The sequence below is a fragment of the Sciurus vulgaris genome (genome assembly GCF_902686455.1).
Source record: "Sciurus vulgaris genome assembly, chromosome: 8".
Lineage (NCBI taxonomy): Eukaryota > Metazoa > Chordata > Mammalia > Rodentia > Sciuridae > Sciurus > Sciurus vulgaris.
Window position 1 is genome coordinate 7,998,473 of NC_136468.1, and position 27,528 is coordinate 8,026,000.

Here is a 27,528-nt window from a genome sequence, read left to right on the forward strand (position 1 = left end):
GAGTCATTTAAAAAGGCATTTTCCAAATAAGGAAAAGAACAAAACTCAGCATCCAATGAAGCATCTAGGGTGCCAACAGAATCCAAGGCCAGCGCAGGCTGGGGGCTGGCCACACCCAGCCCTGCGCTGACTGCAGTCTCCCTCAGTTTGTAATACCGAGAAACAAACCCCAGGGCCAGGGCCTCGACCTTTGCTCTCGGCCCAGCTGTTCAGTGGCTTCCCTTACTTCTTATAGCCAAGGTATAACTTTATCAAGGTGTCCGGCTTCAGCTCCACCTCGTCAACATTTGCGTTTTCGTCCTCCAGGACCTGCAGGGAAACCACCATGAGTCTAAGGACCTCAGCACCAGGCGACTAGCTGAGCGTACAAAGTGCACAAACGTACCAGTAACTTCGACTTCAACAAAATCTGCAGCACCTGTGCCAGAATGTCCTGCAATCGAAGAGAGGAAGAAAGTGAGCTAAAGAGAATAGGCTCTGTCGTCTGCAGGAGCCACCACGGCAATCCCATAGCCCATCCTTCCACAGAATGACTGTCCCAAAAGAAGAATGTGTCCAGAGGAGGAAGAAAAACAGTGCTTCTTAGAGGGGCTCTAATTCATTACTTTCCCACCCTTAGGAAGAGAAGAATTATCCCTTGGTCACAATAACCGTTCTGTCACAAGTAAGTATCAAAAACAATGCACAGCTCATTGCTTCCATTACAGCTACAGGAAACTTTCCCCTCTTACGTGCCTGACAGCTTATCTTAGACACTGCTCACTGCAAAAGGAGTCTGTTTTTTATTTTGTGATGCTGAGAATAAACCTCAGGCCTTGCACGTGCCAACCGAGTGCTCACACCATGGAGCTACACACCCCACCATGACAAAGACCCACCAAACACTCCAGCAGGACTGGACAAAAATGTTCTGCTCATGAACAGGCGGGGCACAGTGGCAGGTGACTTGCTGCCAACTTGGCTTCGGTGACCCTAAGCATTGTGTGCCCTCTCATCCCTAACAGTGAATGGTCTGGTCACTTCCCAGTTTTATGATCCCTTGGAACCTAAGGCTACCATCAGCCTGGGCACCCCACCACTCCCTGGACTGTTGACATGCATGAACTAAGGTCCTGCCCACACTATAATGGGTGACCATTCTGGCCTGAAGATACACAGCTAAGGCAGGCAGGTCAAGAGGCTTCTAGTCTAGTAATTGGCCCGAAGTGCCAACTACGGCTAGGGCAGGGAAGAGAACAGCCACAGCGCCACAAGTATTCTGATACTGAAAATGAGTAAAGACTGGAATGGCCTTGATCAGAAAAGATGTCTAGCAGCAGTGGTGGCAGGGGAGGGAACCTTAGCCTCCAACTGAATTTCAGTCTCCTCACTCTGATGCAATGATGGAGGAAGTGGTAAAGACTCCTACATACCAAAGAGTAAACCATCTGGTTATCAGAAACTGAGATGTACGTGGGACAAATTTGAAGAATGATAATAAAATAAATGACTCTCCTCACTTTCTATAAGCCCATATTAACCTGACCCCCAAATGAGATAACGGTCACCAGGAAACAGCAGATACCCTTTATGACTATAATACAAAACTCCTCGAGAAAACAAGGCCTGAGAACCGCTCTTCTGAAATACTGGGGAGAAGTATTCAAATTTCAGAATGTTTTAGATTTTGAAATATTTACACAGACTGTACTGGTTGAGCATCCCAAATCCAAAAATTTGAAATCTGAAACTTGTATCCGCAGATGATATTTAAAAACCCTACAGACCCCCACGAGTGATTCAAGCTAGTGAGTGAGTCAAGCAAGGTGTGAGATCCACGCCTGACAGCCGACACTAGCGATGAGCAATCAGTGAGATCCAGACAAAGATTCCACAATAGTGTCAGAATAACATCTAGGAATAAATTCAACAATAAATGCAAGACTCACATACTGAGAACTATGAAGCACAGTTGAAAGAAACTAGAGAGCCTAACCAGATGGAAGGAAATCGAATGGTCAGACTGGAAGAGTCAAAACTGCTGAGGTGGAAATATTCCCCACAGCAATCTTCAGATTTGGTGTAATCCCTGTCAAAATCTCAACTGTCCCTTTTCTGTAGAAATGAACAATTTGATCCTGAATTCATATGACAATATAAGGGCCTCAGAAGAGCCAATATAATCTTGAAAAATTAGAAAAAAGTTGCAGGTCTCAATTTCAAACCTTACGATAAACAACAGTGATCAAGACAGTGTGGTCTGGCCTAAGGAGACACGGGATCACTACAAAGAACTGAGGATCCAGGAAATAAATCCACGCCTCTGTGGTCAGTGCCACCACTGCTAACAGGTATGGCAGGTGTCTCAGGTTGGAAATGTCCTGGAACTGGATAGTTGTGATGGTTCTATAAGCTTGTGAACACACTAACAACCTCCGAGATGGTGAATTTTATGTTATGTGAATTTTTATAGTATTTAAAATATGTCTCAATAAGTTCCATTCTTTTAATGGAAAGAATACTACTAAAATTAAGTGAAAACTTAATCTAGGTAAGAAAAGTCTAGTTGAAAAGAGGTTAAGAGCTAGTCAAATGGCGAGCACAGCCTGTCAGGGGTGGGTGTTCTGTCCACAGGGTTGTGATTCAGCCGACCGACTACAGCCACGGTGAGTCACAACCACCACGACTGCCGCGCGCAGACCTCGCCTGTTCTCCCCAGACTCCAAAGCCAAGGCCGAACCAGACAAGCCCTCGGGGCGACCCAGACCCTGGTGCTGCCAAAACGAGGCATGTCTTGAGATAAGCCAGACCCACTGGGCTTGGATGAGCCACGGCTGCCTGACCATCACACATGCCCTCCTCCTCGTCCTAACCGTGGGGTCCGAGGTCTTGCTGCCACCCAGACACACTCGTATCTCTAAGTTCCTCACGTCGCCTGCCCTTCCTCAGTCTCCTGGCCCCTCGTGCTTCACCCGCTGGGACCAGATTTCCCAGAACACGACCTATTCATGTTTATGAAGCAACCCTCCACTTCCAATCAGACACCTGGCCACGTCTGCCCCCACCTACAAGAACAAAGAATGGCCCCCGGACACAGCAAAGACGCCGTGGGCGGCAGGACTACCATTTTGATCTGCGTGCTATCCGTCAACTGCTGCACGGTGTAGGCGTCCTCTGTGTTATACTGGAGCAGAATGGCCATCTGGAATGTGGATGCCTTTGAGGCCCCATGTGAAAGAAAGAGAAGAAGAATTTAAATAATGGGAAAAACCACACAAACAGCATAAATTTTATGAAACAAACTCTTCAAACATGCAAAAACTATAGCAGATCTGTTTAAAGGTAATACAAAGTGTTGCAATGCCACTTTTAACACATTTTCCTAAAGGGCAAGTAATTTCCTACCTTTTCGAACAGTAAAATGATTTTGAATTTCCTTCGCAAATGTGCTGTCTATGTAAATACACGCTCTACACACACCCACACCATTCAGATACACACTGTGCACCTGGTTCACAGAGACATCAAATGTAAACCTTCATGTTTGCTTTTGTACTTACGAGAAGGAAATTATGTCTTGGTATAATATTGACATAAAACCTGCATAATGAATTCTTTAATTTTTATTTCTTATCCTAAGCACTTTACTATGACCATATAAAAAAAAATCCAGTGAAAAGGCAAGACAAGCCCGATGTGGCCGAGGACCCACCCGAGTCGCCTCAGCAGCTCCCGAGGCTGTGCCAGGGCATCACATGATGCACGGGACTCCCACATCCTGCCTGGCAAGACCTCAGTCAATGCTAAGAGAAACACACTATGACCAGGTGTGCCTGTTTCAGAGCCCAGCAATGACTCTCCAAGGGCAGAAGGAAGAACAAGCCTCTAAGAGGCTTCTGAGATACCACTCCCAAGGCACTGATCAGGGTACCTGCGGAGCAGGTACTTCCATGATCTTTTTAATGGCAGTGACCAAAAGCAAATCAAATCTTAAAGGACTGTTGTCTTGGTGTGGTTACAAATGGGTGTCTTCATTTGCCATTCTTCAAACTGTATACTTAAGATGCATGCCTTTTATTATCTGTAAATGACCTCAAGAAAGATGATATAAAATAAAGAATAAAAAAAAGAACACAGGGAAAAAAGCAACTTATTTGACCCTACCTTAAATAAAAATACAAGGACAGGGAAAGAGCACATGACTGGCATTCCAGCTGTGCCTGCTCTCGGCCACCCTAACGTGGCAGATGCACCCTAGGCCAAGCTTCCATCGGGTCAAGCACAGCATGACGCCCTGGGTTCCACAGTGCATTTTTCTAGCATATGTACAAACCAAACTTCTGATTGTAGAGTAATACACCCTCAAAGGGACAAAGACCTCTGAAACCAGCACGATACAACATCATACATTTTTAACCATCTGATCAGAATAATATTCCTTAAATTTAAATTAATGAACAGCCTGAGTCTGCAGAATTCATTCGGAAGTTTCTTTCTTTCCTTTTTGTTTTTTTTAATATGAACTGTTTTAGCTGTAGATGGACACAATACCTTTATTGATGTGGTGCTGAGGATCGAACCCAGTGCCTCACACATGCTAGGCGAGTGTTCTATCACTGAACCACAACCCCAGTCCTCAAAGTTTCTTAACATTAAAAAAGACTTGCAATTATCTTTACAGGCTCACAGCAAAACCAGGTCAGACAGATTACATAAGCAGTTACTGTGAAGTCCACCACATACAAAAGTTGGTGAAGAACCTGGAGTTATTTATGTCAGTACTAGGGACTGAAACTAGGGGTGCTTTACCACTGAGCTGCAGCCCCAGTCTGGTTTTTATATTTTATTTAGAGACAGGGTGTCTCTGAGTAGCTCAGGGCCTCACTCAGTTGCTGAGGCTGGCTTTGAACTTGCAATTCTCCTGCCTCAGCCTCCCTAGCTGCTGGTATTATAGGCATGCATCCCAGTACCCAGCTAGAACCTGGACATTTTAAAGGGAAAAAGCCATAACTGAAATTTTGGCTGTGCCACCTAGTAAGCTAGAATCGGAAGAGTCAGTAAAATCAACTGGACCTCACTTTCCTCATCTACAAACTCAAAACATGACTACATGGTTATTATTATCATTACATAGTTATTTAGTACTCAGAACAGTTGTAATCATTGAGGGTCATTAGTAACGAAAAACTGCTCAGTTAAAGGAAACGAGCTGTATCAGAACTAAATATGTGAAATTACAGTTTTTTTAAGCTACCACCTGAACATTCACTGTGTGTCAGGCAGAAGCCATGCCAAATACTTAATGAAGACATACAGTGAGTTTTCATACCATTTCTGAAAAATAAACACTAACATCCCCGATTGGCAGAGAGGTAAACTGAGCTCAGAGTTGCTGGCACCGCAGCCAAGACCTGGGCACAGCCTCTCTGCCCACGGTGACTGGGCTTCACCCTGCGCTGTTCCACAGGAGCTCAACTCTTGAGTCTGCTGCCCAAGTTCCCAGATATCCCTTTCTAATCTGTCTCATCTTCATTTAAATTTTTTAAAAATTACTTTCTGAATAAGAAATTGATCTTACCTGCAGAGTGTACCTGTTCTTGAAGCAGTTAGTTACCAATTCTCCTTTGGACAACTGATACAACCATGTCAATTTCCTGCCACTGTGGCGGCTGGCGTAGAAAGCTGTGAACCGCTGATAGCTTCGTTCCAACTGGATAAAAGAGCAGCTTTGTGTGGACCCCATACCCCACCACATCCTACAGTCAGCACTGCTACATAAGGCACCGTCCCAGGTCCATAGCACCAAAGCAAGGCACCAGGGCCAGATGTGACTCCTGGAAGGTTCTGGACGCACTGAAGGGGAAAGCCACTCGAGCCCAGCATGTGCCATCAGGTGTTCATCCCAGGCCCTAAGACAGCACAGAGTGGCTGAGCAGGAGGGACCACACCAGCAGGGCACGCTGCCCTCTCCATCTGCAGTCAGCCCAAACAGAGCAGAGGACAGAGCCATGCTTACCTCGGAGGGCAAGGCGAATGTGCAGGACTGCTGGAAGGGCCACGACCCTGAACTCAGGACTTGGATACTGAAGTCCACTGCAGGGGAGTGAACAGTTAAAAACACCATTAGTCTTACAAGCAGAACATGCCATCATTCCCACAGACCCGGAACACTCTATGTCAAAACATGTTAAATGAAAAATCTTGCTTGAATATAAATTAAGAATCGAACAAACATTTTATTCATTTAAAATCAGTAAAAGGTAGAAGAGCCACGGGTGTGAGCTTTCCATGGTGTTGCCCAAGAGGCACGACACCCTGGGCCGCTGTGCTTCGCCCGCGTCTTTCTGCCACGGATAATGCAGTCTAGTCGCCACCTTGTGTCCCAGGCCTGGCACTGCAGCCCACGCACGAGGACACTGACGCAGCCAGTAGCAGCTGCCCTGTCTACCGCTTGGGGAAGACCCCAAGACGGCCATGTCACCCCTAATTGTAGTAGGAGTTTCTGCCACCTGGCAGAAAACCCACTGGCAAAACTGCCAAGCTTCCCGAAGGGTTAGCACGGTCAGCACATGACATCAACTGGCATCGCTGGCACAGGCCTGCCACCCACCATCAGAGCAAGACTGTAAGGCGAGACCCCCGACTGCCTCCTCTGAGGGGCTGAGTCGCCCGCCTCGTCTGTGCTAACTCACTCTGACCTGAAGCCACAGCATGGAGTTTGGCTCCCTCTCTCTAGGCCAAGTGAGCTCCTTGTAAACTAAAAAATTTCTAAAAACAACAAATTTCTGGATGGATCCAATGTAAGGTTCAAAACAGGACAAGACAGACAAGCCCACGCATCCCTCATCTGTGTGGGGATGAACTCTGAGCCCCAATGGAAGTCACTTGCTGGCCCCAGGTGAGCCAGGCGCAGAGGCTGCGGGACCCGGGAGTCAGGAGGGCAGCCTGGCACACGGGAGAACTTCCTGCCACTCAGTCTGAATGGCTAGCAGAGCACCTGCCACTGTCGCTAATGACAGTACTGTTATTTCTTTCTTCAGCTGCAAAGAACCTGCCTGCAGGGAAACCTTGATACTCACGGTCCAGAGGTTCTGAATTCGTCAGGTGCTTTTTGAATTGCTCATTCAGATCTTTGCTCACACCAATGTCCTGGAACATACGTTGAAGCTTGGAGGTGTACTCAAAACCGCACGCTTGCTGAAAGAATCCAGATACTGTCTCATTAACTGGCACAGAAATATCAAGGCATACAAGGCAATCTCAGAGAAATCACAGCATGATATAACTGAATTATAACAAACCACTACCAAAGTCAATAACGTTATGTTTTATGGTATAAAAACACAATGATCAAAGTTACTACAGTGTCAAAAATAAGACTGTACATGTCACACAGTGAAATCTTCATACACACCATACCATAATTTCAGCACCCAAGGGTATGGCATTCCCACCCTGAGGTGGATGCGGAGATGACATGATCCCAACACTGTGGCCTGAGCTGTCTCCCCCAAAGTGCACCTGTTGAGGCTTGAGCCACCTTTGCCAAGGTACTTGGAGAGATGCCTTTAGGGCAATTGTTTTGGGTGACAGGCTTGGTGTCCTCTTAGGAGGAGACGCGGGAGCTTCTAACCTGCTCTCTGCCAGCTGAGGACACAGAGAAGGCACCTCTGCAGCTCGGGAGGCAGCTGGCAGCACCCTGGTCTTGGACTTCCACCTCCAAAGCCCCTGGTCTATGGTGTTGGCTTTGGTGTCTGAGCAAAGACCCCACTGACCCTAATCCCAGGCCAAGTGAAACAAGCCCCGAGATGTGTGGCAGCCCTGGGCAGTCTGGTGGTCCTGACACACCCAGGGACAGGGCAGAGGGCAGAATGAAGAACTCGGCAGAGAGCACAGCCACGCCGGCTCAGGCCAGCAGTGGAGTGGCAGACACGTGGTGCAGCTCCATGGCCCCCTGATGACCCGGCGAACAGCCGACTGGCTTCGCGTTTTGGACTCACCTTCAGCTTGGAGATCATGCTCGCTTCGGCGTCGTCGCTCGCGCTGTTCTGATGCACCAGTCTCTTGGCCAGCATCTTTGCGTAGAACTTCTGGAACACATCCTTGTCTTCTATGTACTTGAAGACAACCATCTGACAAAGCCACGAGAGGACGCACTCATGAAGCACGTTCTCAGGGCGACAGGTCACAGGCCGGGGCCCAGTGAGACGGCAAAGTCCGCCCCAGAGCTCTGGCACTAAGCATTCCCGCCAGGCCACAGAAGCACATGGAAGTGGCCTAGACTTAGTGTCAACCAGGAGAGCAATTCCTCCACCGAAGGAGCGAAACCACAGATTCAAAAGAAAACCACTTCCCAACACAAGCAGCCTTACGAACAACTCGGGAAGCAGAGGTGGTTAAGAACGCCTTACCACTTGATTGAGTGTGTCTTCTAGTTCCGCCTCTTCGGGGTTCTTGGAACTGAAATTTTAACAAAGGTACTGGGTTTTAAAACAAGCAAGCAGGCATTTACGCAAGCACCACTTGGCCAAATGACCCCACCAGATTGGAGGAAGCGCTCAAGGGATCGGCTTGCTGGGATCAGGCCAGATCAGACTGCAGGAGGGTGAGCCCTCCTCATTGAGGCAACCGAGCAAGCCGCCTTACACCCACCACAAAAGAACGACCCTGAAGGAATCCTCTAGAATATACAAGAGGAAACACCAACAGGAGATATTTATAAAAAGCCCCCAGGAAAAACACTATGAAGCTTTCCTTAAAGATAATCCTATTTAAATATCAGTAAACGTGCTTCACTGTTCTGACTTCTATTTACAGCTGTTTACTGCTTAACTTAGCTTTGAAAAACTTAAAAGACAGTTTCCTTTGGGTGGCCTAACAGAGACAATGACCGGAGCTGCCTTCCCTTTGTGCTATCTACAGAAGACGACTGTCCCTTAACCGCAGATTCATTCATTCTTCGGACAAACACTAATCACAGGTGACGTAAGGTAAATAAGTCTTAAAAGATGTTTCTGGACGTTTATAAACAAAGCCTCTTAATTCACATTAAACGAATGAGCCTCCAAATGAGCTCGGAAGAGGTGTTTCTAACTTAAGAGCACTCAGCTCAGAAATGACTGGGCTTCGCTGGCAGGTCAGGCAGCTGCTCCTGAGACAGTCACTCGGTGCCCACTAAAGGAACGCTCTAGAAAATTCTCTGCCCCTGTCTGTTCCAGGAAATTTAACTGATGACACATTGTAGATTTGATCAGGGCCATTTAGAAAAGACAATGGGTTAAAAAGGACGCCAAGCTTCTGCCCAGTAAACTGAAAACCTCCTAGGGTAAATTACTTAGTCACGTTACATTCTAAAAAAAGTGACACAGGTCACAGGAAGCGTTCCAGTGCCAAGCCCTCTGTCATTCTTGGGAAGCAGGCACTAGTGCACCTGGTGAGAACGGCTGAAAGGCTGCAGCAGACCAGCGTGGTGCAAGCAGGGCGGGCGGGACTGCCCGGTGCTTGTGGGGGGCAGGGCGGGGAAGTGAGTAGAGCTGTTCTTTAAAATTAATTGATTTTGATTTTGAGAGAGAGATACTGACCCTTACTAAATGCTTCCCCAACTCTATACCACAAAGCCCACGGGGCTTCCCCAAGGCTCCCGCTAGGGCTGGAAACCTCAAGGCTTGCTCCTGCTGGGCGGGGCTCACGCCTTCAGGCTACACATACTGCATTTCCAGGAACGATTCCTCAGTTCACTGACCAGTCTGGTTTGCTGAAACTTAAGATTTCTGAGACTCTCTTCTTCTTTTTTTTTTTGGTACAAGGGATTGAACTCAGGGGCACTCGACCACTGAGCCACATCCCCAGCCCTACAAGGTTTCACTGAGTTGCTTAGCGCCTCGTCTTTGCTGAGGCCGATTTTGAACTCGCGATCCTCCTGTCTCTGCCTCCTGAGTGGCTGGGATTACAGGCATGCGCCACCACGCCTGGCTGCAACTCTCTTAAGTGGGACTTGTCTCTAGTCTTTTTATGCTGGTATGTGTATGTATTCTTGGACTTTTGGATTTTTTATAATGAGGTCATGTAGCCTTAGAGGACTATTTTAAGAATAATTTACTGATATCAAACCAGTACAATTTGGTTGTGTGGTAAACTACCCCAACAGAGAGCCGGAAGGGAACTGTCTCCCTTCATTAACACCTTGAACATCTGTTGATGTGACACTCAGGATGGTGAAGCAAACCTCGAGCACCTCTGATCTGGGAGGAAATGTGGAAGGGAAGGAGAACCTGAGGGAAACCAGGATGGGGACGAAGACATGGACACACGGACACGATCAGTGAGAACTTCAAGCCACAAGGAGGAGAGAGAAGCACATCTGACTATGTCGCCTCCACCTCCGAATACACATAAATCCTAAATAAGATTAGGGAAAGTACCCGGTGGGAGATAAAACGAGTAAAAAATAAAGACTATGAAATAGCAATAAGACAAATTCATCAAGTGAAAATAATGTCTTTAAGTATGCAGAATAACAAAATACTACAGAATATATGGGCTTCTGCTTTCCACAAACAGTCTGTGGGAGCTGGTGCAGATTTTCAACTGGAAATATGATGTGTTATCATTAAGGTACTTTCTCAAAAGGTACAAACATTAAAATTCAATCCACGTGGACTATAATGTAAATTTTTTTTTTTTTTTGCAGTGCTGGGGATTGAACCCAGGGCCTTGTGCTCGGGAGGCAGGCACTCTACCAACTGACCTATCTCCCCAGCCCTGCTAATGTAGATTTTAACTCCTCATATAAAAGCTGAAATTCTAAATAGGCACACGAGCAAAAACACAAAGGCTGATACCTCTTCTTCAACAAGGAGTCACAGTATCGCGCCAGCAACTCAGGGGATTTACTGGATGACTGAGCCATTTTGGTAACTGCATTGTTGTTTATGAAACGACCACACGCCTGTGAGACAGAGAGGACAGTCAGAGAAGAGCATCCTGTCCACGTGGGCTGCAGGATCGCCACAGGAACAGACCCACCTTGTCCAGAGCAGCCACGAAGCCGGCGTCGTTGTTGAACGCCGACATCACCAGGGCATTGTACTTTTTATGGACGTCCAGCACTGTCTGTACATACATTTTGGGGTCCTGAAGAACAGAAACAAAAGATGGCTGTCGCAAATTCAACTGCACATTACTGTGCTACAATAAAATACTCTAACCAGCTATGGTGGTGCAGGCTGTCCTCCGCCAGAGGCTGAGGCAACATCAAGGCCAGCCTGAGCAACTTAGTGAGACCTTGTCTCAAAAAACAAAAAAGTCAAAAATAAATAAATAAAAAGGGCTGAAGGGGCTGGGGCCGTGGCTCAGTGGCAGAGCGCTTGCCTAGTATGTGTGAGGCACTGGATTCGATAATCAGCACCACATATATAAATAAATAAAATAAAGGTCCATTGCCAACTAAAAAATATAAAATAAATAAATAAGAAGGGCTGAGGATGCAGCTCAGTGGTAGCACACCTCTGGGTTCAATCCTCGGCACCACCACCACAAATAAAAAAAAAAAAAACGAAACAAAACAAAAAACCCCAAATCTTAAAGATTTGTACACATTTTCCAACAAATTAACAAATATGATCACAACTTTTGGTACATCCACTGAAACACATAGGACATTCTGCTATATATATATTATGAAAGAAAATAAATCCTTTGGGCTAAACATTTTCTAAGTAACAGCTTTGCCAAGTCATTTTTGTTGTTGATGTTAAAACTTCAAATTCTGTACTTTATTTTGGCTGGAATCAGCCAGTAACCAATCCTGAATTCAGCGAGGGGGCCAGCAGGCGTGCGGGGAGGGCGGGAGGCCAGAACCACCCGAAGACCGTGGTCTGGCAATGGCGGCTGGTCTGGCAATGGCGGCTGCAGGCCACACACCGGGTCTAGGTGTACAGCCGGGGAAGCACTGGGGCGAGGGATCTTCAGCCAGGGGGCAGCATGGGGATGCAATGGAAGCAGTCACAGGAGGCAGAGGACAGAGCTGAGGAGTCACAGGAAGAGCCCAGCATGTGACACAGGCTCGCAGGTGCTTCTCAAGCAGGGAGACTGGTTTATCCCCACTTTACAGGTGAAGAAATCAAACCAGAGAAGCATCTTGCCAAGGGCCAAGTGGCAGCAGAGCACGGCAAGGACCAGGCAGGTGGCACCTAAGCTGGACATGTTCTCCACAGCTTGGAGAAGGGCAAAGGCCCACGGAGCAAGCCGAGATGCCAGACCTCGGGTGGCCTGATGGCCCAGCAGGGAGAGGGGGCAGGTCAGTCATAGCATGAGCTAGGGCTCCTGACTGTCCCTCACAAACCAGAGCCCCGAGCTGCCTGGGGCTGAAAGACTCTGCCAAAGTCTTCGAAGTCCTGAGACCTTAATCTGGAGAGTTCAGGAATAAGGAACCAGAATAGCCCAAATTCTATTCATTCTACATTTTTGACAACATTTTGTTTTTAACTAACAATGGGTAACTAGTAAAAGCCATAACCCCATTACAGAAAAAGTATTCACTACAAGTTCCAGAGGCTTTCCGTACAAGAAAGCAATGTTGCTATCGGGAAAAACATTGTGATAAACTATAACTTCAATAAAATGGAAATATGGTCTCTACTGGATATATCACAGGTGATGAAAGAACTTTAAAAGGGAAGTTAATATAAAATTACTGACAAAATCATACAAGATCCTGAGAGGTAGCGCATTTGATAACCACCCATCTGGACATGTCAAAACAGCAGCAACGCAGCATGAGCCAACCACTGCCGGTGGAGGGCAGCTCCCTCCTTGTTCTGTGAAGCTGGTGTTAAAGGGGGCAGCACAAAGCACCTCTAAGTGGTACATGCTCCTTCCTCTTTTTTGGGGGGGCTGCTGGGGATGGAACCCATGGCACTCCACCACTGAGTCCCAGTGCCAACCCTATTTGAGATGGAGTCTCACTGAGTTAGGGCCTCGCTAAGTTGCTGAGGCTGGCTTTGAACTTGTGATCCTCCTGCTTCAGCCTCCTGAGCTGCTGGGATTACAGGCATGTGCCACTGTGCCCGGCTCAATTCCAACATTATTATAACACCCTTATCTAGTTTCCTCTCGTCCTTAAAATTAAGCCAACATAACTAACAACTAACGTGGTTCCTTCCTGAGGGTCCCAGGCCCGGCTCTTCAGCCTGCCTTTCAGTGGAAACTTCTATCACTCAAGGTCTGTGCTCACAGTGGGTTGGTTTTGACCCACTGAGGCTTATCTGTGGGGACCCCCTGCCTAGCTTCTCAGAGATGTCGCTGAACTTCCAAGACAGGCTTCCCCTGCCACATAATGCCCCAGTCCTAGCGCAAGCCACTGCTGACGGCTGCCCCTCTTGCTGGGCAAAATCAGTGAAGCTGCTGTAACTTGTCTGGTGCTTAGCATGATTTCACAAAGAGAAATACACTTAGGAGTGTCTCACATGACTTCTTCTTATCTTATCTGTCCCTAACAAGGTGTCCAGAAAATGGCATTCAAAGAGGTGCCAGGGAGCTCATATACTGTTAGATATGATTTCAGAAGGTCCGCTGTGACCCTGAGTACCACTGTAACATCCACATAGTTCACAAATGACCCAGAGCAATTCGAGAATCCTGCCTAGCATCCCAGGTGCTGCAGGCGAGGGAGCACCCCTCACTATTCACGCGTGTAAACTGGCGTTTCCCAGCCAGTAACAGATCTGAACAGTCCTTGGAAGCCTGCACTTCCCTAGAGCCACCATGGAGGGCACAGGAGCCAACAAGAGCAGATCTTGACGTGGTGTGGACACCAGCAGATGCACAACAGCACACGAATAGGGCCTTGTTCATGGTCCTTACCTCTGCATAATTTTTCTTTGAGAAGAAATTAGGGAAAAGAAATGAAATCTCATGAAGTAACAAACACATCACACAATTATTTGGAGGCATATCTTCTTCCCCGTAAGCACCTGATCTTTGAAGTAACTTTTTCTAAATATAAAACAAAGAGAAGCCAGAGTTTCAGAAAATACACAAGATAAACACAAACCATCAACTCAACTGCAGAGTACAGCAGGTAATGCTGACTGCATGCAGACTGTCCTCACAACGCACCACGTTTCTGGGTGTACCCCCTGCCAGTCTGAGCGTACAGGGATACAGGATTCATTTTGATACTGACTAATAAGCACAAACACAGGGGTGGGCGGGTGGAGGGGATAAATGTGAGGCCTCACAAATCGTTTGGTACTCTAAGTTGGTGGGCTTTCTGTCACCTCACCTCTTTCAATAAGCAGGCTGCCTCCTTCGGACGGTGCCGGCCTCCCACGGTGAACAGAGACAGATACCAGCAATGCAGACATGCTGGCCAGTCTCGTTTTACCTGCGTCTACCACTTTTTTTGCTTCGACCATTTATATTCCTCTTGTGACCAAGACTTAGTCTCAGACCATAATTAATAACCCTTTGATCTTTACCTGGATTCTGATAAACATTTACTACTTCCTGATCCCAGCCACATGGCCTTATGGGCTCGTATTTTTTCCAGACTGTTCCTCCAGTCCTGGCTCACACCTTACTGTCCTCCAACCCAGGTAAGGTTGAAGACCTTCCCCAGCCTTCTGAGATTACCTGACAATGCTGACGCTCTAAGAGCACTACATTCAGGGGCGCAGTGAAGAGGTAAAAACGCTGAAATTTTGAAAGCAGAACTAGGTTGGCCAGGAAAAACTGACTTCGCTGAAAGGAATAAGTAACTCTTTGGGGAACATGCTTCAGAGAAGAGCAAACCAGTTCAGAAACGATGCTGTGCAGGAGTAGTGGGCTGTCCAGCTCAATGACAGGGAAGGCCCAGCACTGGCCTCGAACCCAACAGGGGTCTCTTAAGGACCTGCAAATACACATCAGGGTTTCAACTGAAATTTAGTCTGCTGTAGCAAAGACTGATTTGGGAGGGAAAATACTTCTATAATGAGTTTTCTTGTGATTAAAATCTTCCCTTCTGGATCCAAGAAGGCGGACTGGAGGGAGGCTGCGTTCCTTATCACTCCGTAACTCCAGTTTCAAGCAGAGGATATCTGTTTCTTGGTGAGGAAGTTTTTGCTGCTTATTGATGCCCTGGTGTTCACCCCATTTGTCTGCTGGGATCACCTGCAGTCTGCCAGCATATCAACGCCTTTTTTGAGTGCAGATTGCTCACTGTCCGGTGCCTATCATCCCCCATTTGCCTGCCTCTCGCCTGCCTTACACCTATCCATCACCCAACACACGAAACTCACCTCCCGATCAGCGACCGCCAGTGCAGCACTAGCTACCTGCTATTGCCTGGAAGTTCACTGTTACAGTACCTGCAGGTGTGATTACACGTGGCTGTTGCCATTTTGAGACAACAGCCAGGCCCTGTAGGACCCCTGGCCAGACTGACTGAGCCCCGTCTACAGGAGCCCTCAGCTCTACCGATCACTCCCTGCCTCTGGGACCCTCACATGGACTGACTGCTCCCTACCGCCAGGACCCCAAGACCAACTGACTGTGCCCTATCACGGGGACCCCAGACAGACTGCACCCAGCCTCCAGGATCCCACAACCACACCAAACACACCCAAACTCCAGCACCCCACCTCCAGGACCTCCAGCTGACCATGGCCACACCCTAGGCTGCAGCTCCCCATTTGCCAACATATTTGGAAACCACAACGGCCATCTTGGATAATCCTGGAAGCCGTAGCTCCAATCTTTAGGTGGGACAAATCCCATCCTGAGACGCCTGCTGGAGGCTTGAAGCTCATTGTCAGGTACCTCTCATGCAGCAGGCTACTGAACACTGGGAGGTTTCATTACTATATGACTGTTATAGTGTAGATTTTCTTTTTTTTCCTTATTGAAAATTTTTAAGTTTTTATTTCTTTACTTTTCTTGCTCTCTTTTCCTTTTGTTTACCTGTTCCCTCAGAGTCTCTTTCTCCCTTTTTTGCATGCTACTATCCAATTTCTTTTGATTACACTCTCATCCTTTCTATTATCTAGAACTCCTGTATATTCTTTTCTTATCCCATTAACAGCTACATCCTACATCCCTCTGCATACTCTTTGTCCTCCATTAGAAACTGCAGACCTTATTGCAAATCTGTTTGTTTTACTGAAGATAATATTTGAACTCATTCTGTATATTATGACAATTTTGTTATTGTCCACAGGGGCTATTTGGTCTAGGATTGCATAGTGTCTGAATTGGGCACTGCAAATATTGATCTCCCCTTAAAGAAAGGGTTTTAGAAATCTATAGGGCCACTATAAGCCTATAGGGAGAAATCTGCAATACCCCCAGAGATCTGCACTACTAGAGGGGAAGATACATGAACAACATGAAAAATCAGGGGAAGAAAATGATCCAAACAAATCTAGATTCTATATTAATAGAATCCAAAGACAGTATGGTAGAAGAAATGTCAGAAAAGGACTTCAGATTATACATGATTAAGATGATTCGCAAAGCAAAGGATGAGATAAGAGAGCAAATGCAGGCAATGAATGATAATACCAATAAACTGAAAGAGCACCTGCAGAAAGCAACAGATCATTTCAACAAAGAGATAGAGATTCTCAAAAAAAAAAAAAAAAAAAAAAAAAAAAAAAACCAAACGGATATCCTTGAAATGAAGGAAACAAACCAAATAAAAATCTCAATGGAAAGCATGACCAAAAGACTAGACCACTTGGAAGACAGAACCTCAGACAATGAAGACAAAATATTGAATCTTGAAAATAAAGTTGCCCAAACAGAGAAGATGGTAAGAAATCATGAACAGAATCTCCAAGAACTATGGGACATCATGAAAAGAACCAAATTTAAGAATTATTGGGATTGAGGAAGGCACAGAGATACAAACCAAAGGAATGAACAACCTATTCAATGAAATATTATCAGAAAATTTCCCAAGCCTGAAGAATGAAATGGAAAATCAGATACAAGAGGCTTACAGAACATCAAATGCACAGAATCACAACAGATCCACACCAAGGCACATTATAATGAAAATGCCTAACATTCAAAATAAAGATAGGATTTTGAAGGCCACGAGAGAAAAGTACCAGATTACATATAGGGGGAAACCAATACGGATAGCAGCTGACTTCTCAACCCAGACTCTACAAGCTAGAAGGGCCTGGAACAACATATTTCAAGCTCTGAAGGAACATGGGTGCCAGCCAAAAATCCTATACCCAGCAAAACTAACCTTCAGATTTGAAGACGAAATAAAATCCTTCCATGATAAACAAAAGTTAAAAGAATTTACAAATAGAAAGCCTGTGCTACAGAATGTTCTCAACAAAATATTCCATGAGGAGGAAATGAAAAACAACAATGGAGGTCAGCAAAGGGAGGAACTACCTTAGAGAAAAACCACTCGAAGGAGAAACCAAGCCAACTTAAAAACCAAAAATAAGCCAAATGACTGGGAATACAAATCATATCTCAATAATAACCCTGAACATTAGTGGCCTAAACTCATCAATCAAAAGCACAGACTGGCAGAATGGATTAAAAAGAAAGACCCAACAATATGCTGCCTGCAAGAGACTCATCTCATAGAAAAAGACAGCCACAGACTAAAGGTGAAAGGATGGGAAAAAACCTACCACACACATGGACTCAGTAAAAAAGCAGGGGTTTCCATCGTTATATCAGATAAAGTGGACTTCAAGCCAAAGTTAGTCAGAAGGGATAAAGAAGGACATTTCATACTGCTTAAGGGAACCATAAATCAGGAAGACATAACGATAGTAAATATTTATGCCCCGAACAATGGTGCATCCCTGTACATCAAACAAATCCTTCTCAATTTCAGGAATCACACAGACCACAACACAATAATTCTGGGTGACTTTAACGCACCGCTGTCACCACTAGATAGATCTTCCAAACAAAATCCAACCAAAGAACCATAGAACTCAATAACACAATCAATAACCTAGACTTAATGTATAGAATATTCCATCCGTCAACGAGCAGATTCACTTTCTTCTCAGCAGCACATGGAACCTTCTCAAAAATAGACCATATGTTATGCCACAAAGCAGCCGTTAGGAAATGCAAAAAATAGAGATACTGCCTTGTGTTCTATCAGATCATAATGGACTAAGAGTAGAAATCAATGACAAAACAAAAAACAGAAATTACTCCAACACTTGGAGGCTAGATAATATTCTACTGAATGAAACATGGATAACAAAAAACATCAGGGAGGAGATTAAAAAATTCTTAGAGGTCAATGAGAATGATAATACAACATATCAAAATCTCTGGGACATTATGAAAGCGGTATTAAGAGAAAAATTCATTGCATGGAGCACATTCCAGAAAAGAATGAAAAGTCAACAACTAAATGACCTAACATTACAGCTCAAAGCCCTAGAAAAAGAAGAACAGAATAACAGCAAAAGTAGTAGAAGATAGGAAATAATTAAAATCAGAGCTGAAATCAATGAAATTGAAACAAAACAAACTATTCAAAAAATTGACAAAACAAAAAGTTGGTTCTTTGAGAAAGTAAACAAAATAGACAAACCCTTAGCCACACTAACAAAGAGAAGGAGAGAGAAGACTCAAATTACTAAAATACATAATGCAAAAGGAAATATCACGACAGACACCACTGAGATACAGAACATAATGAGAAGCTACTTTGAAAATCTGTATTCCAACAAAATAGAAAGTACTGAAGACATTGACAAATTTCTAGAGACATATGCTCCTCCCAAACTGAACCAGGAGGACATACACAATTTAAACAGATCAATATCAAGAAATGAAATAGAAGCCATTAAAAATCTACCATCCAAGAAAAGCCCAGGACCAGACGGATTCTCAGCCGAGTTCTACAAGACCTTCAAAGAAGAACTCATTCCAATACTTCTCAAAGTATTCCAGGAAATAGAAAAGGAGGGTACCCTACCAAACTCATTCTATGAAGCTAATATCGCCCTCATACCCAAGCCAGGAAAAGACACATCAAGGAAAGAAAATTTTAGACCAATATCCTTGATGAATACAGATGCAAAGATCCTTAACAAAATATTGGCAAACCGTATCCAAAAACACATTAAGAAAATTGTGCAACAGGATCAAGTGGGGTTCATCCCTGGAATGCAAGGATGGTTCAACATTAGTTAATCAATAAACCTAATCCATCATGTCAATAGACTTAAGGATAAGAATCACTTGGTTATTTCAATTGACAACAGAAAAAGTATTCGACAAAATACAACACCCCTTCATGCTCAAAACACTAGAAAAAATAGGGATAGTAGGAACATACCTGAACATTGTAAAGGCTATTTATGCTAAGCCCATGGCCAACATCATTCTTAATGGAGAAAAACTGAAACCATTCCCTTTAAAAATGGGAACAAGACAGGGATGTCCTCTTTCACCACTTCTCTTCAACATTGTCCTCGAAACTCTAGCCAGAGCAATTAGGCAGACTAAAGAAATTAAAGGGATACGAATAGGAAAAGAGGAACTTAAGCTGTCACTATTTGCAGATGACATGATTCTATATTTAGAGGATCCAAAAAACTCCTCCAGGAAACTTCTAGACCTCATCAATGAATTCAGCAAAATAGCAGGCTATAAAATCAACACGCATAAATCTAAAGAATTTTTACATGCAAGCGATGAAACAGCTGAAAGGGAAAGAGGAAAACAACTCCATTTGCAATAGCCTCAAAAGAAAAATAAAATACTTGGGCATCCATCTAACCAAAGATGTAAAAAATCTCTACGATGAAAACTACAAAACATTGAAGAAAGAAATTAAGGAAGACCTTAGAAGATGGAAAGATCTCCCGTGTTCTTGGATAGACAGAATTAATATTGTCAAAATGGCCATACTACCAAAAGTGCTGTACAGATTCAATGCAATTCCAATTAAAATTCCAATGATGTACCTTACAGAAATAGAGCAAGCAATCATGAAATTCATCTGGAAGAATAAGAAACCCAGAATAGCTAAAGCAATCCTTAGCAGGAAGAATGAAACAGAGTATCGCAATACCAGAACTTCAACTATACTACGAAACAATAGTAACAAAAACGGCATGGTACTGGCAGCAAAATAGACAGGTAGATCAATGGTACAGGATAGAGGACACGGACACAAACCCAAATAAATACAATTTTCTCATACTAGACAAAGGTGCCAAAAATATGCAATGGAGAAAAGATAGCCTCTTCAACAAATGGTTGGGAAAAGTGGAAATCCATATGCAACAGAATGAAACTAAACCCCTATCTCTCACCCTGCACAAAAATCAACTCACAATGGATCAAAGACCATGAAATCAGGTCAGAGCCCCTGCATCTTATAGAAGAAAAAGTAGGTCCAAAACTTCAACTTGTTGGCTTAGGATCAGACTTCCTTAACAGGACTCCCATAGCACAAGAAATAAAAGCAAGAACCAATAACTGGGATAGATTCAAACTAAATAGCTTTCTCTCAGCAAAGGAAACTATCAGCAATGCGAAGAGAGAGCCTACAGAGTGGGAGAATATCTTTGCCAATCATACTTCAGATAGAGCACTAATTTCCAGAATATATAAAGAACTCAAAAAACTCTACACCAAGAATACAAATAATCCAATCAACAAATGGGCTAAGGATATGAACAGACGCTTCACAGAAGATCTACAAGCAATCAACAAACATGAAAAAATGTTTACCATCTTTAGTAATAAGAGAAATGCAAATCAAAAGTACACTAAGGGCTGGGGATATAGCTCAGTTGGTAGAGTGCTTGCCTTGCAAGCACAAGGCCCTGGGTTCAATCCTCAGCACTGCAAAAAAAAAAAAAAAAAAAAAAAAAAAAAAAAAAAAAAACCTACACTAAGATTCCATCTCATCCCAACTAGAATGGTGATTATCAAGAATACAAGCAACAATAGGTGTTAGAAAAGGATGTGGGGAAAAAGGTGCACTCATACATTGCTGGTGGGACTGCAAATTAGTGCAGCCACTCTGGAAAGCAGTGTGGAGATTCCTTAGAAAACTTGGAATGGACCCACCATTTGACCCAGCTATCCCACTCCTTGGCCTATACCCAAAGGATTAAAATCAGCATACTACAGAGATACAGCCACATCAATGTTCATAGCTGCTCAATTCACAATAGCCAGATTGAGGAACCAACCTGGATGTCCTTCAATTGATGAATGGATAAAGAAACTGAGATATATATATATATATATATATATAAAAAATGGAATATTACTCAGCCATAAAGAATGATAAAATTATGGCATTTGCAGGCAAATGTATGAAATTGGAAAATATCATGCTAAGTGAGATAAGCCAATCTCAAAAAACCAAAGGACGAATGATCTCGCTGATAAGCAGATGATGACACATAATGGGGGTTCGGGGGACAAGAATGGAGGAAGGAGGGACTGTATAGAGGGAAAAGAGGGGTGGGAGGGGTGGGGGGAAGGAAAAAAATAACAGAATGAATCAAACATTATTACCCTATGTAAATGTATGATTATGCAAATGGTATGCTGTTACTCCATGTACAAACAAACAACATGTATCCCATTTGTTTACAATTAAAAAAAAAAAATCTTCCCTTCTGCTAAAAGTAAGGTATATCCTAGATTCATTTATAAAATAAAAGTCTGATCATGCTAGACTCAAAAATGGCAATTGTGTATTTTTTCTTTCAGAGAAAATGGTTATTTTCTTCATTCCATGATCAGATGAAACAAATATAAGCCAGTTTCCCTTAAGTTACAGCGTACCCTTGGTGAACATGGCCGTGTGCTATTGGGACCACCAAAGATGCTGTCAGCATCTTTCCTGCAACTGCATCCTTTAGTCTGACCTGCTGTACCAGCTGTGCCTTTGCCTCAAGAGAATGTGCTCCTTCCTTTCCAATATCATCATCTTTTTTAAAAATAATTATTTAGTTTCTGATGGACCTTTTATTTTATTTATCTATATGTGGTGCTGAGGATCAAACCCAGTGCCTCACACATGTTTGGCAAGCGCTCTACCACTGAGCCCCAGCTCCAGCCCCAATATCACTTTTTTTTTTTAAACATTGGAACATCCTTTGTCATTTCCTACTGTACTTTCACATAGTTATTTGCTATTCATCTAGTTCCTTTTGGTGTGCGGGCTCCATATTATCAACAGATTTTAGGAATTTATTCTACTCTCTTGAGCATGGAATCCATTTGTAAAAAGGTCAGGCAATTTCTACCTTATCCTCATTTCTTTGATTTCCTTGGAACTGGTTCCTGGGCGGGTCTTGAAAGGTCCGCCGCACATTCAAGTTAGTCTTTCAAGTGGCATATTCCTCTTGGAGCGTAGCACCCCTTTTTTCCTAATCCCGTAACTTCCTTCCCCTTTTACCCTCCCCTTCTATTACTGAGCAATAACTCATATGATTTTCATTCCTAGTCCCATCTATTTTTGAGCCTTTTTTTAAAAAAAAATTTAAATGTTTAATTTTCAGACTGCATTTTGATTCACTGTACACAAATGGTGTCTGACTTCATTTCTATGGTTGTGCACAATGTAGATTCACACCATTCATGCTTCTTTATTAAAACCTCTACATTTGTTTTGTTTTTTTAAGTTCTGATATGGCAAAATTTCAAACAAATTCCAAGTAAGAAACAGTAGCCACGCCCCATAAATCCATCACCCAGCTTTAAGGAACAGCCCCTGGCTACACCCGCAGGATTTCCTCCTGCACTCCTCCGTGGCCGACCTCACAGCCCGCCACAGCCCCTCTACCCAAGCCCCACAGGTGACTCCACGCGGAAGTGCCCCTAAGCCAACCGCCACGGGCCAGCAACAGCCACAGGTGTGCATCGGGGGCGCGGAAGCCTGCTCCTGAGTGCAGAGGGAGGGAGCCCTGGAACCCAAGCCTGGCGCCCCTCATGCGGCCCTGCGGCCAGGCTTTGCAATTACTCTAACTTCAGTCCTCCCCCAAACCACTCAACTCTTTCATAGCTTCGATATGCTCCTAGACCCCCGCTGTGGTTCTGTGCTGAAGTAAAGCCTGCGACAGCGCCCTGGTTTCCATGCCTGTAGCTTCCCCACACAGCGCCCTCCTCCTAAGCACCACCTCCCGACGTGGGAGCCAGAGCTCCTGAAGATTTCTCCTCCGCCTCGGCACGAGGGTTCTCAGAGCCGAAGACCAAATGTTCTCAACCACGTTCCCCAGCCAGTCTCTGCAGCCCAAACCCCGGTCAGACTCAGCAGCCTGGGTGGACGCTGAAGCACCGACGTCCAGCTGCAGTGGGCAACTGTGCAGTGCTAGCTGGCTCAAGGACACTGAGTCCAGATGTGGATTCAAAGAGGACTCCGCCTCCCTGTTTCCAGTACAGCTCTAAGGACAGACAGCAACAAGTGTTCTCTTACCCTGACTTACAGTTCCTTCATCAAGCTTTGTCAGGAAGCACTGCAGTACCCAGGTTGCTGGACAACAGTGTTAAACATTCAAAATGGAATCAGCAGTATCAAGCATTAATTAATTAATAGTCTGAGTTATTTGATTCTTTTTTTTCTAATTTTTTAAGGTCTTTCTTTTAGTTGTCAATGGATCTTTTTATTTATCTGTATGTGGTGCTAAGTATTGAACCCGAGGCCTCACGCATGCCAGGCAAGCACCCTACCACTGAGCTACAACCCCAGCCCTCAATTCTTTTCCTGAACTCTACTTTGGCATTTAGCTGTAAGTGATGTCAAGAAAACAATTAAATCGTCTGATGACTTTTATGAGTCTACGGACAGACTCTCAGATGAGCATCCTCAGTTCTGACTATCCAGAGGACTCATCTTTTCAAACAGTAGTTCCCAGGATTGTTTGTACTGTAAGTTCTCTGTACTGACTCAAAAATCTCAGAGGCAAGTTTTCCTCTAACAAGAGCATTGGGCCATACCACATATACTCCGGTGCCAACTGACACCAAGCTCTATCCTATTTCATGTCCTTATTCTGCACTCTCTGATGAGTTCAATTTACTCTGTTGCATTTTACACATGTTCCGTATGCAGTGCCAAATCCTTTGGGAACAGAGAAAAATTAAAACAAAAATTAATTGTGAAACCCACAGTGCAAGTCATTGTGTGAGGCTCTGAGGACGTGGAGGTGGGCAAAGCCATCTGTGTTAGTAGACACCTGCAGAGACATCTAATCTATAAAGTAGCGCAAATGGCATCTAAACGGTCAAGGAGGAGATTCTACCACTCGAAGGTGACTGAGAAGGCTTCATGGCAGAAGTAGCAACTGAGCTGGGTTCCGAAAGAAACAGGTATTTAAGGGGCAGAAACAAGCACTGTGCGCAGGCAGCGACAATGCACCCAGGAAGACAGCGAGGCCAGCTGCACAACTGTGGGCACTGCAGTGTGGACGCAGGCATGCTGGGGACAAGCTCCCGGGAAAGGCTGCCGTGGGGCCCAGCAGCTGGCTCCTCCTCCTCCCCATCCCCACCAGTGGACACCTGCTGGGAAGACTCCAGGCAAGACTCGGGGCACCCAAGCCAACATAAAACAAACACAACGCAGCACGAGCATCACTCTGCGGAACTTACGCTCCATAGGGTATAGGGACCTCAGAAGCTACAGCAATTATAAAGAGGTTCTGGGGCCTAGGAGGACTAAGTAAAGGGCACTCATTCTAGGAGGAGGGATTTGGGTTGGCCTTAAAAAGAGGAGACTAAGTCAAGCAGGAAGCAGGGATGGCTGTGTCACAAGCGGGGATAGGTATCAGGAGGGGAGAGTGGATATGACCTAATAGTTGTGCTGGAAGACAGAGGTCATGAAAATGGGGGTGTTATGGTTTGGATGTGAGATGTCCCCCAAAAGTTCACATGTGTGACAACGCAAGAAGGTTCAGAGGAGAAACTGGGTTTTGAGTCTTGACCTAGTGAGTTGATTGATCCCTGACGGGATTAACTGAGAGGCAACTGGAGGTAGGTGGGGTGTGGCTGGAGGAAGTGGTTAATTGGGGTGTATATTTGTATCTGGAGAGTGGAGTCTCTCCCTCTGCTTCCTGATCACTGTGTCGTAAGCTGCTTCGCTCTGTCACACTCTCCTGCCATGATGTTCAGCCTCATCTTGAGCCCTGAGGAATGGAGCCAGCCTTCTATGGATTAAGACCTCCAAAACCGTGAGCCCTCAAATAAACTCTTCTCTTCTACAGTTGGGCTGATCAGGTCATTTAATCACAGCGGCGAAAAAGCTGACTAAAAGGAGGGGGACACTAGAAGGGGATTTTTGACATATTGTCATACAGTGATCTAATACATTACTGTAAAGAAATGTTCTATTTTGTTTTGCCTAAAAGATGAAGAATGCAGAGTAAGATGTTAAGTGGCATTTTTAAAAAATATCTTTTTAGTTGTCGCTGGACCTTTATTTTTATCTATTTTTATGCAGTGCTGAGAATCAAACCCAGTGCCTCACACATGCTAGGTGGGTGCTCCACCCCTGAGCCACAACCCCAGCCCCTTAAGTGGTATTGTCTAAATTGAACTGCCAACTGTTGGGAAGGAAGGGTGGGAGCAGGCAAGATGTAAGGTCACTGGGTGGTAGAGCCAGGGGTCCTGATGAGAAGGCAGCTCTGGAACTTGACAGAGTGACAGCCAAGGGGAGAGGCGTTGCACTGAAGCTCCAGAAAAGACCAGGGGCAGGAAGCCCACTGCTGGGAGGGAGTGGCACAGGTGCCCTCTAGCTGGGAAAGGAGTCTGAGCTCAGTCCGGACTCTGCAGGAAGTGGTATCCATTAGTGCCATGGGCTGCCTCACTCTAAGGATGGAGGCAGGGTGCCATACGTCAGAGCTGCCACCTCCATGAGTCAAGGAGGAAGGAAGGGGAAAGTTTTAAATGCACCTGCAATATAGTAAGTCAGGCAGATGAGCTCATGGACAGCTGATCAGAGGCCAAAGGAGAGGCATCTCAGTTTGGAATTCTCGACATGGAGACTATTACAGGGATGCTATCAGAGCTTACTGGATGAATGAAAACAATGATTTCAATCCAACTGGTGGTTGCTGTTGGCCCCTTGAGTTATAACTTCAGCCAACATCATACAGCTAGTTGCTTAGATTAAAAAAAAAAAAAAAAAAAATCAAGCCACTCCTGCAAGGCCAGATGCACGTGGTAACATTCAAACCTTTGTGAAACAACTACATGAAGGTACAGGGTCTGCTTACCAAATGCTCCCTTAGTAGAGGGACCTGGACCTGTCTCCCTCCTGTAAACGTGCACTACACAGCCAGCTATGGCGCATGCCTGCTGTGCTCCAGGACCTTTCAATTTGACCCTACGCCTTGTGGCACGTGGACAGTGTGAGCTTCCCTTGCTGCGCTCCCCCTTTCAGCCTACAGCTTCCGCATGGGTAACTGGCCTACTAAACTTGCCTGTTAAAACCTACTTTTGTTCAGCTCCAAACCAGTCTTAGATCTCACCCTTGCTCATCTTTGTACACAAGTGCCCCAAATCCTGGCACCCCATGCAGTGTGCTCACTTCCTGAAGCAGGGCAGGAGGGAAGGCTTTGCACACACTGCAATTTGTGTCCTGCAGCTGGCAAAGCCCTGCTCCACCAGGAGCCCTGAGCCAGACTGGTATTCCCTAGCAGCGCTGGCTTGGTAGGACCGGGCATGACTAAAAGCAGCAGGCATGCGAAGGGCTCATCTTCCAGTCCGAAGGGCTCATCTTCCAGTCCGCTGCCAGTGTGCCAGGTTCAAAGGGAGGGTCCTGGCCAATGCCCTGCAGCCCTTCATTTTTAAACTGGTCTTAACCATGTAACAAATTGCCTTAAAGGAAAGCTCATATACAGGTCTTGAAGTATTTACCTAAAAAAGAACACTGTTTTCATCACATTATGAACATGAAACCTGTAACAATTTTAATACACGACAGCCATTAGCAGTAAAGCTTGTCTTCTAACCACATTAATGGTATAAGTGTAAGCACAGAGGGACCAGATGGGTACAAAGCTTTTAATTTGGGTCTTTCATAGGAGTTCATTTAATAAACACCACTTTGGGCATAACATAAGACAGTACAGTCCAGAGCAAGACACAGGACTGACATATGAAGAAATATGGGCATGGTGGTGATCCTACAGACTTGGAAGGCTGACAAGTTGAGGCCAGCCTTGGCAACTTTGTGAGACTTCAAAATAAAAAATAAAAAGAGTGAGGGATGTAGATCAGTGGTAGGGTACTCCTGGGTTCAATCCCCAGTAAGCCCCTTCCAAATGATAGCTGATTATTCCTCCACTTTAGAAACTTACTTTGTTTTGAAAACGACTGACATTAGAGGTGACATCATATCACCCCATGAAAACACAGAAGCAATTTGTAATGTGTATTTTAACTCTAGAATGCAAGTCCCCTAAAGTCAACCTCGTATGTTAGCAGTTTATATGGAAAAGCAAAAACTACTTCATCAATTCACTACTATAATCCACATCTGATGAAGATACCAGACCCGCCATTTAACTCACTCCCAGGAAAGACGGGTCACTCCTCAGT

At 44.9% G+C, this 27,528-nt stretch overlaps 1 protein-coding gene across 3 annotated transcripts in view; it reads right to left on the reverse strand.

Moving 5' to 3' along the window:
• The window catches only part of CUL1 (cullin 1), a 93,276-nt gene that overhangs the window by 2,537 nt on the left and 63,211 nt on the right, over positions 1–27,528 (reverse strand). For all 3 annotated transcript variants that reach the window (XM_079149315.1, XM_079149314.1, XM_079149316.1), the window contains exons 10-19: positions 11,005–11,112; positions 10,821–10,927; positions 8,391–8,439; positions 7,980–8,111; positions 7,059–7,176; positions 5,996–6,072; positions 5,558–5,689; positions 3,104–3,196; positions 386–433; positions 227–309 (exon numbers count right to left, since the gene is read on the reverse strand). In XM_079149315.1, the coding sequence (XP_079005441.1) occupies positions 227–309; positions 386–433; positions 3,104–3,196; positions 5,558–5,689; positions 5,996–6,072; positions 7,059–7,176; positions 7,980–8,111; positions 8,391–8,439; positions 10,821–10,927; positions 11,005–11,112 (947 nt within the window). The remainder of the gene's footprint in view (positions 1–226; positions 310–385; positions 434–3,103; positions 3,197–5,557; positions 5,690–5,995; positions 6,073–7,058; positions 7,177–7,979; positions 8,112–8,390; positions 8,440–10,820; positions 10,928–11,004; positions 11,113–27,528) is intronic.